At 34.6% G+C, this 10,339-nt stretch overlaps 1 protein-coding gene across 1 annotated transcript; it reads right to left on the bottom strand.

Annotated features, from left to right (window-relative positions):
• On the bottom strand, positions 398–8,862 carry LOC18773475 (protein LIKE COV 2). Its single transcript, XM_007205693.2, has 7 exons — positions 8,287–8,862; positions 6,915–6,967; positions 6,712–6,821; positions 5,696–5,863; positions 4,195–4,292; positions 1,743–1,869; positions 398–797 (listed from the first exon to the last, which is right to left on the bottom strand). The coding sequence occupies exons 1-7, from the start codon at positions 8,401–8,403 to the stop codon at positions 697–699; spliced, it is 774 nt and encodes a 257-aa protein (XP_007205755.1). The 5' UTR covers positions 8,404–8,862; the 3' UTR covers positions 398–696.

Genomic DNA, 10,339 nt, shown 5'->3' with positions numbered 1-10,339 from the left:
AGGGATCTTTCTCAAACTTGTGTCCTTTTACAACTGGAAATCCAGTTGGGAGAGACGGCGGTCAAGTCGCCATTAATGGTGACAATCCCTCTTCAGACCCTCAAGTGGGTCAATGTGCAACAGTTACCAATTTTCTGAACTTTAATGTGAACCAAAGTTAGGGTCCTTTAGTACTATGGGCTTTTGAGAAATTCTGGCCCAAAATCTAAAAAGGCCCTTTTTTGTCGTTTCTAAAGGAAAGAGGTTGGGCTTGGGTTTAATAAATCTTTTTTGAGAATAAAACCATTTTTGGCCCATTTTCCAAATATGGTACAAACAACAATAAGAAAGAAGACACCTTGATGTGTCTTCCTCCTCTTCATATATGCAAGGAGAGAGAGAGAGAGAGAGAGAGAGAGAGATTGAAATTATAACTTACAAGATATGTACGTAAAGAATCATTTTGTTGAAACTCCAGCCCTTTTTGTCTAAATAAACATAGACGATACATCATTTAATCATATGGTATACAAATGCACTTCCCAATGTGAGTATAACTACAAAACTAAAAAGAGAATAATATTTCCTCAAAAAGCCTACTGCTATGAACAACCCTACTCTTATCATTCCAGCGAACAGAGAACACTTTGATGCTTCATACATCATGGCACATACTGAAAATCATAAAATTACCAGAAACGTCTCGGTTTGATGCAATCACTTTATTCTGTTCAACGGAATTTTCTCAATCTGCTGGGCAATCCTTTGTTGAGGAGAAATGATTTGGGGCATTGACATACCCCCAGAAACAATTATCTCTGCATTATTGGCAGGGGAAAAAAATGTAACAGCAATCTAATGAAGGTCAAAAAGTTCAACGCTTTGGTGGCAAAAGTTTTGACATTGATGCATTCCCTTCAGTCAACAGAAGACATGCAAATTCCCAAGTACAGCTGTTAGGCTAACTACCAACTTAAGTACTACTGAGCACAACTAGTTATGAACTGGTAGACAGAAGTATAACTAAATTTGTTGAATGGGGTCAATGCATGTTTGATATCCATTAGCACGTAATAATGTAGATTTTCCACAGAGGGATATATCGGAAATGTAATCAAACTTTTTGAGCCCACCATAAAAATTTCAAAAAATTATAAAGAATTATGTGAAGGTTATTATTGCAGACAATGAAAACGTATGTTAATTTATTATTTTTCTTAATAATGAAGAGCCTCTGTTACCCACCATTTCAACAAGGTGAGCATACCTTGAGTGCAGGCAGACACCTCCATCCATGTCTACCAGATCATCATGGTACATGGTTAGGGTTGCCTAATAGCTACGAGAACAATAATTACGGCGGAGCTGGCCCAAAGTGGTTGAAAAGAGACAAATTCAGACCTATGTGGCCAAAGGCATGTTTGGGTTGCAATTGTTGAAACAACTCAAACCCGATATGAGGGTTGGGGTTTTACTATTACTTGACACAAACATGAATAGGACATGACCCTCTAACATGAATAATTAATGGACCAAGTTAAGGTCAAACACATGTGAGCTGATTATGAATAAACTCATTTTAGTTTATAACTTTGTTTAGGATAAAAAATTAACTTAATTTCAAGTTTTTAGATTAGAACACATGTGGGTCAACTCCAACATGACAGGTTGGAGTTAACTAATATTTGGCACAAACACTAAATGACACAACAAGAACACGATTGCCACCCATACCTATGTCAGGCCAAAAGGAGAAATCTTACCTATGCCTTCTCGAATAGACAGATTTGGTCTTATGATCTCTTTGGAGTTAACAAGAAATATATCGCCTATGTATAGATGATTTGTTGGGACAAAAACACTACACAACTCCTCATCTTCATTATCTCTCTGCAGAAAAACCAACAAGAAAACCAAAGATCAGCAACTGATTGACGCATCAAACACAAACACAACGCACTTAACATGATTCAGCAGGTCATCACGCAAAGCACGCCAAAAAGTGATTTTTATGTTGGAAATAAAAGGTAAAAGGTAAAAGGATACAAGGTAAAAGGATCACGCAAAGCATTTGTTTGATTTCAATTGATAAAAATGAGGTGACAGACAGAAAACAGAAGAAAACTAGAACCACCTAATTGGGTAAACTTAATATCTTTATTCTCAATCATTATGTCAATTGTCTGAAATCCTATCACAACAGGGCCTATTATATGTAGGCAACTCATGCTCTCACTGCTCCAATTATTGGTTTCAGATCAAAGAAAGATACCATTTTTCATTTAATACGAGGCAGGAGTACTCATCTCTTCAACTCTACACTGGTTAGAATCTTCCCCACTGTTATGGTGTTCAGCTGTTCATTGAACTTCTTAATAGATCATCTCTCTTAAAATGATAAAAGAGGAATGCTGCCCGGTTAATGCTGCCCGGTTATGTTCCAAGTCAAACAAAACTTGAAAGATTCTGTATTGTAAATTCAGGTTTTAACCAGAGCCCATAACCAGTTGTTTTCCTTATATCAGTTGAAGTTTTTCACTACTGCCTAATCGAAGATGTTAAGCTTCGGAGTTTATAAGGGAAGATCATTGGTTGCATCCCCGAGAATTTTGTACAGATGCTGAAATGAAAATACATTGCCAATGACCTTCTCTAATGAAGATGAGGCAACCAAATTATCATATGCAAAACAGCTTCTATATGGATAGCGCTTCAGAATCTTTTATAAAAGATTTTAACCAATTTCTTAAGCTTAGATATGTTTATTCTGGCATTCATCATAAACGCATTAAACAGTTCCATATGATTAATGATGAGGACATCATTGTCAAAACACTTGGGGCCAGTTTGGGAGTGCTTCTAGAAGGGCTAAAAGTGCTTTCTGACAACCAAAAGCGCTTATGATTGTGTTTGGCAAAAAATTTTAGAAGTGCTTATGGCTTATAGAAGCGCTTTCTGGAGAAGCACCTACTATGTACTTCTTCAGGAAGCACTCCCAAGTGCTTTTCCATGAAGCAATAGGACTTCTTATGAAGATTTCAACATCTTTATAGTAAAAGCACTTTTGCTAAAGTGCTTATGAGCAGAAGTGCTTTCTAGAGATGCAGTCCCACACGAGCCCTTAGAGTCTATGAGAGAGAGATGGAAGAAGATTAATCATAATCCAGTTATGTCTTTATGGCTGGCTTAAATGCTCTTCATTTTATAGAAGAGCTACATCAGACTTCATATTTACCTTCAGTTTTAAAGAGTTCTCTTCAATTTAGTTAGTATGTTTTAAAGAGTCTTTATTAAAGTTAACTGTCTTTTAATTCTAGTCATAAAGTCTTAGTACATGTATTTAGTAATATAGTCTTGGTAAATGTATCCAGTAATAAAGTCTTGGTGCATGAATTTAGAGCCTATGTATTTGGGTATAAATATATGTAGTGCCTTGAGCAATGGCAATGAACTTTGATGAATAAAATTCAGCTATCAGAAATTTTCTGGTTTACTTTCCTGCTATGGGAATTTTGATGTGAAGCCACGTTTTCGGTGCAAAGCCAAGTTTGTCCTTATCTTTATTATTAAGAGGTTTGTTGTTTAATTTCCATTCTTCTTTCAAGTAATTGTTTCCTTGTTGATATTCTAGCCCATTCTTCTTTCATTGCCTTGTTTCTAAACTTGTTTTCATTGCAGCCTATGGAATTTAAGACTTAGCATTAGACTTTGAACACACCCTAAAACTAGAGGAATCTACACAATTCTTGGAATCACTTTAAATTCTAGATTTTGAGGAACATAATGCAGGCAATTGAGGTTGACTAGTTTCATGTCTATTTCTTACTGTCAATTCCTTATTTGTTGATGGGTGTTGATGCTTGGTAAAATTTAATAGCTTGAGTTAATTCTAAAATTGATCTTGGTACTAGTTAACTCATATCCTGCATCAATTAAGCTTAGCGTCTTGTATGCCAACAAAGTAATCCAACACTACAAGTAATTAATGCTGCCTTCTCTACGAAAGTTCAGGGGAAAAAGGAAAAACAGAACAATAACTCACTTAGAAGGACTCAGGAATGACAGCCCAATAAAAAAATTTGGAAGCAAATTATTTTCCTGGAATAAGCCATGCATGTGAAACACACAATACCAACCGCAAGGACAATAAGCATTCTGATTCAAACATTTAGAAGAAAAAAAATACATAAAAACATAAAAAAAAAAAAAGAGAACCTGAAGGGTGACAGTTGATGTAATAAACCCAAATGCATATTCACCAACACGTGGGTGACGGATAATTGCCACCTCTTTAAAAGCTGTGGTATTTTGGTCTGCATGGAAAATGAAGCTCAAAGCCTAAAATGCCAATTTGAAGTATATTTATAAAATTAGAGAGTTTATATCACTAAATTGAAAGGAAACAAACAACATCAGACTATATGAGCATCTAATATCCACAAGATGGACTAGGCAAAATATGGAAAATACGAAAAAATGTTGTTCTGTTTGCATTCACATTTAATGTCTCATTTTCTTTTCTTTTCTTTTCTTTTTTTCTTAAAACTGTTTTTCAAGCTCTTCGGATAATTAGCTTGAATCTGTTATAAAAGAAAAATAGGTCAACCTAGCATATGCCCCAATCTCCAAGCTCGGAACAAGTTGCAAGGGCAATTTAAAATGCTTACATATTAAAATGCTAAAAACGTAGACAAAGGGCATATACTACGTTATCAACAAACAGTATACATTTTAACCAACCCCCCCGAACATAAGGGTCATTTTGGTAATCAACTATTAAAGACTTTCCACTTGAACAGTGTAAAAAATTCAAGTGAAAAGCTGCAAAAACTTTTATAACACTAATATCAATTAATTTTCATTCGCTTAAAATTCAGTATTACATTGAATAAATTTTTCTCTATAACACCACCTCAGCATCAAGTGACTGGTCTTGACATGGAGAAGTCATTCTGGAGAGCATGGTCTCACAAAGGTCCAACTCACCAAGCCCACATCTCTTGACTCCTGGTCGGTCATGGGAGGAGATGGAGGGATGAGGGAGAAGGGAGGGAAGGAGCGATAGAGGTGGATATCATGAGTTTTTTTTTTTCTTGTTAATAAATTTATTTATTTTTTAATTTTTATTAAAAACTATAAGAGGCCAGCTGGATTCTTTTTTTTCATTATTGGTTGTTTGTCCACACGGCAAAACCATCATGAAAGGTGTGGGGTCCATCTATGGCATGCAAGGAAAATTCGTTAAGTTAATGTGTAACAGAAGGCTAAAATTCAAACCCAACAAAAGCTTTATAGCCTAAATTGCAATGTGGTGTCAATCGTCAAAGGTGTCGGGTTCATCAATGATTTCTGTCTAAGCCTAGATGTATATATTTAAGACTTGCAATCCTCATTTCACTTCACAACTTTCTGCTGGAATACATTATCATCATCTAATATATAGGCTGGCATTGATTTATGTTTAATGTAACCCTCTTTTTGAGTCTAATTTGTTGATTTTCTGAGAAATCTTAATTCTTTATTAAGAACAATCCCTGTGCACTTGAGTTTCAACAAGTATAATGGCTTATTTGGATCTCCCATGCTAACTAAAACACGTGTTTTCCTCCAGCTCCTCAACTAGGATGTTTGCACAAGTTCTTGTTCATATCTGAATCCCTTGTTGCAACAATATGTATGCAGGGACCAAGTTTTACAGAAAATAAATAACTGTTACCTGGAGAAATCGCTGCACTAATTTGTTTGGAGGCAGAGTAGATATGCTTAACAAAAGGCATTTTCTTTATGATCCATTCTCCAAGTGAGAAAACAGTGGCACCCATCCACGATGAAACAAAAACGCCAACAAAGAATACAAAAAGTAAGGATGTGACAAATCCAAGTCCTGCATCATAAACTAAGCACCTTGAGAGAGAGACACTGAAGCAGAATATGGGCGGTACAAAATCAAAATTTAGAGAATACACATTTAGTAAAGCTACTAAAACAAAAACTGTGCAAATTTCAATAAAAGATGCAGCATATGCTTGCATTGAAAAAATCAACAGTTTCAAATAATAATAAAAAGAATCTGTTGTACCAATGGACACATAAGGAGGGCAGTCATTACAAGCTAATGTTTCGCCATGAAGCCATGTTGAGTGACAAGCAAGAGAAACCCCCACCCTTCCCCCTAAGGTGAAAGTCAATGCAGTGCACTAAGCACATCACCATTACATTCTCTAAATCCCACAACTACCAAGGTCTCTTACCAACTTAGCACTACAACTTAACCCTTCAGTTTTATGCAGCTGCAATTGTTCCTACCACACTGAAGCTCCATCAGTAACTGAACACTTGACCATTAAGCCTCATTAAGCAGATGCCGACACCTGAACTATGGGGTTAATCAAAGATTAAAAGTTCCTATCCCAATTGACAAGCAAACGTTCAATCTTCTTCGCACTTTCTAAAACCTGTTGCATTATCTTTGGGCAACATTCCTACCTTAAAAATGAAAATTCATGTTCTCAGTTAAAGAAAAAAGCCGCAATTTTGCACTGCCTACGAGCCTTTTCTTTTTTTTTTTTTTTTTTGCTAATCATTTCTTATGAGTCACAACCTCTAAAGTTATTAACAAATGCCAAAAAATAATTGTAGATATTTAAGAAAGCAGCCATTATTATCATGTTTACCTCACTTAATAAGAGCAGGTTCTCAAAAAAGGCCATTAGTAATGCATTTAGATCATACCGAAGATGTCGATGCCAAGCTGAGCATAGAGTGGACTGAAGAAACCATCAACAAACTGAATAAACCACCATGTAACAAAGAACGTAACAGCAACAGGAAAAAGAACTACACTGCAAGCAATTGAAGAAAACAATAGGCTTAGAAGATCATAAAAAAAATGATTGAGAAATAGAGCACTTAAAAGCTATGTCTAAACTTTTTACCATCCAGTCATAAACTTCTTTGAGACCCAACTTTGGAGAACAAAGCAGCAAGCCTGAAAATGGTCAGACACGAATATTAATGTAGAACAAGATGCTACTTAGATGGTTACATTTGACATAACAAAAATTGGGTATTCCCTGCAAATGATAGATGGAACTTCGAATTGCAAAAATTTCCACTATCATCTGAGTGGAGCTCACATGGAACCCATGTTGAGCCCATTGTTGAGAATACCACATTGAAACTACAGTAGGTCCCTTAAGCTGGGTTCATCTGAGATGTTTTTGAACTGAAGCTCCTAACTATAACAAAATTAATGGCCCTTTTGGATGGAATCATTCAAAATGACAGAACTAAATTTGAATTTTTAAAAGATCTTGCCTATTGGACTTCATAAGTACAAATTTCTTATGTTGAAAAAATCCATTCCATACATATATTTCATTACTTAAGAAAATAAGAGATTTCAAATACTCAAAACCAGAAGTGTTTAAATAAAGAATGGTAGCAAAGGACCCACCAGTGTAGTGGTTTGGAGCAACTGCTCCCCCCAGAAAAGGTCCTGGGTTCGAGTCCTAGCATCTGTGTAGTGTGTGTGAGTTTAGTTTACTATCGCCCCTCTCAATAGGAAAGGTCCTAAAAATAATAAAAAATAATAAAAAATAATGAAAGGTATATATATATTTCATTAAAATAAAGAAGAATAAAACCCAATTCAAAAGCCATCGGATAAATGAAGGATATGAATCTAAGGACTTAGTCTAAATTGTTTAACAAATTTTTTGTTCTAAAACTAATGTTTATATTTGATAATTCAAGAAACAGAAGGATTCCAAATACTCATGAGAAAATATCATTTCAAATCACCCTTTCTCCTAAATAATCCATGTGTGTGCGGAATTAACTAATCATATAAATTGATATTTTAAAAGTCCAATTAAGTAAATCATCTGATCCAAATAAACACTAATCTTCGTGATTCCTTGATTGAGACAATCAATTATGCGGTGCAAAACCAAATATCTCCCCAAAATCACATTGCCCAACCCTAGATAAAAGTTTTCAGGGATTGACAGTAAAAGAACGTCATGGATTGAAAAAAAGTTGCTTTTTGGCCATTTTTCAAAACATAAAAGTGAAAATACGTACATAAACTCCTATTGAAAATATATTTTTTAAAATAAAAATAAATCATACTAATAAAGTGCTTAAGCACTGAACAGGAAATACAAAGTCGTTATCTGCCCAATTTGGCCAACCATTAATTTACCTAAACTCAGACATATTTAAACCAGACCTCGCATGCAATATCTAATATTTAGATCCGTACATTTGAAAGGGAAAGAATGGAGGGCGGAGATTGAGCCAGACCTTACGAGTAGAGGAATTGGGGGAGCTTGGAGGAGACTTGGCTGGATCTTCGGGATCCAGAATACCATTCTCAGCCTGACTCAGAGGAACCGACGATGACTCTTTTTCTTCGGCCATTTTGTCTCAGTTTGCAGAGGGCTCTTGAGAGAGAGAGAGAGAGAGAAATTTGGCTTAGAATTCGGGAGAAGGAATTGAATGTGATTTAGGTGGGAGTGATGATGATTTCGAGGGAAATTAGTTGCCTATTTGCCTTGCGTGCTTGTTTTTTCCCTTTTTTTCCCTTGAATCTTTGGATTTGTGAATTTTTTATTTTTTTTTCGTTGGTCAGGTTTGGATTTGTGTTTGTTTGGATGTAGTTTTTTTTTTTTTTGATGCAAAGTTTGGATGTAGTTCAGCAGACTTGATGTTAAAGCAACTTCTATGGTACCAAATGAAGAAATGCCATGTGGCATGTGGGATTGACTCTTTTCCATCTTTCAATTTTTTTTCCTTCCGAAAGTATTGGCTCGCTCTCGCAAAATTATATACATTTGGAAAGAATTCAAGGCACATGTAGACTACAATATTGAGTTCGTCTATTATATACTCAATCACAAACAAGATTGTGAATCTAATGATTTTCATAAGATCTTAATGAGAAAAATCAATAAATAATATACGTATCTTGATAAGTTGTACAGGGACACGTGTTTTTTATTAGTGTATACATAAGATGAGTATATGCACTATTTAAACCATCTCCAATTGATGTGTCAAAAGTGTACATAGACATTTAACGGCTAGAAATATCATCTCACATCACTTCAATTGAAGTATCAAAGCTGATGTGGAATGAAAGTTAAACCTCCAGCCATTACTTTTGACATCTCAAAAGCAAGACGTCAAATGAATATTTCATTAATTTTGGAAGACAGTTGAATGTTACTTTCACTTATTTTTTCCTTCTTCATCTTAAATGATTTGACTATTACAAATTTTTTCCTTCTTTCTCTTTCCAACTTATTTCCTTTACCGTTATGCAATTTTTCTTTTAATATGCAACCCTTTCCTCCTATCATACATTTAATTTTTGTTTATAATATGCCTCTTTCATTTCAGTTTCTTCAAAAAGCAAAAAAAAGAACTTATATTTCAATTAATTGATTATCTTGTAGTTTTTTTTTCTTTTTCAATTAATTGATTGTCTTTTTGTATTTTCTTTTCTTTTTAATTAAAAATATAAAAATTATATGCTAAGAAGTAATAAATAAATCAACACTAAAATATAATAAAATAATAATTTAATTTGACATATCAGGTGGAGTGTAAAACTGTGTAAAATGTCAAATTGCCACATTAGCCATCAAATTTAAATTTGATGTTTGGTATTTGACATCTCCCTTAGATCTATTTTCTAGTGAAATCTATAATCAATTACCACCTATCAGGGTAATAAAATAGAAAACTACTTCACTTTATTTGACCAATAGGATTGTTTCCAAATATTATTTATTAAATCCAACTAATTCATGTCACATGGACCGTACCATATGGGCAACATAGAATATTATAAAAATATATATTCTTACATTCTCTCACTTTGCCCTTATGACAAATATGGTTCATGGTTTAATAAAGAGATTTTCAATTTAAACCCCGCATTTCTCTTTATTCACCCCAATACTTAAATCATTAAGCTGTTAAGTTTTATTATTTGTAAAAACACAAGAAAGGTCATCCAACTTAATACTTAACCCTAGTACATCTATACACGCACCCCACACACCTCATCACTCTTCATATTAAGTTTTAGAAAAATACAAACCCCTCTACATCTTATTTTCATATTAATCTTCTCTTTTAAAGACGTAGAACGTTGAGGAGCCTACCTCTTTAAAAGCTGCTTGGGAGCTTATGGAAAGGTTTGTTGATTGCTGGGCTGTAATGATCTTATTCTCTTCTCTTTGTTTCATATATCCAACTTTTCAGTTGTTGCTTTATGACGGTCACGACTCATGACTCATGTAGGGCTAGTCAATGGGCCGGGCCAAATTTAATGGGCTTAGGCCGGGCC

This window comes from Prunus persica, chromosome G6 (assembly GCF_000346465.2).
Source record: "Prunus persica cultivar Lovell chromosome G6, Prunus_persica_NCBIv2, whole genome shotgun sequence".
NCBI lineage: Eukaryota > Viridiplantae > Streptophyta > Magnoliopsida > Rosales > Rosaceae > Prunus > Prunus persica.
Note: the sequence above shows the minus strand (reverse complement) of the source record. Positions and strands in the feature narration are given on the sequence as shown.

Bases quoted from the DNA above. Each gene is read 5' to 3' on its own strand.
- LOC18773475 (XM_007205693.2), bottom strand. From the start codon at position 8,403: ATGGCCGAAGAAAAAGAGTCATCGTCGGTTCCTCTGAGTCAGGCTGAG. The intron at 5,864-6,711 runs GTATGATCTAAA...TTTATGATGCAG, and splicing joins GCTTGGCATCGACATCTTCG to GACTTGGATTTGTCACATCC. The intron at 1,870-4,194 runs GTTCTCTTTTTT...GTTTTTCTGCAG, and splicing joins CATCAACTGTCACCCTTCAG to AGAGATAATGAAGATGAGGA.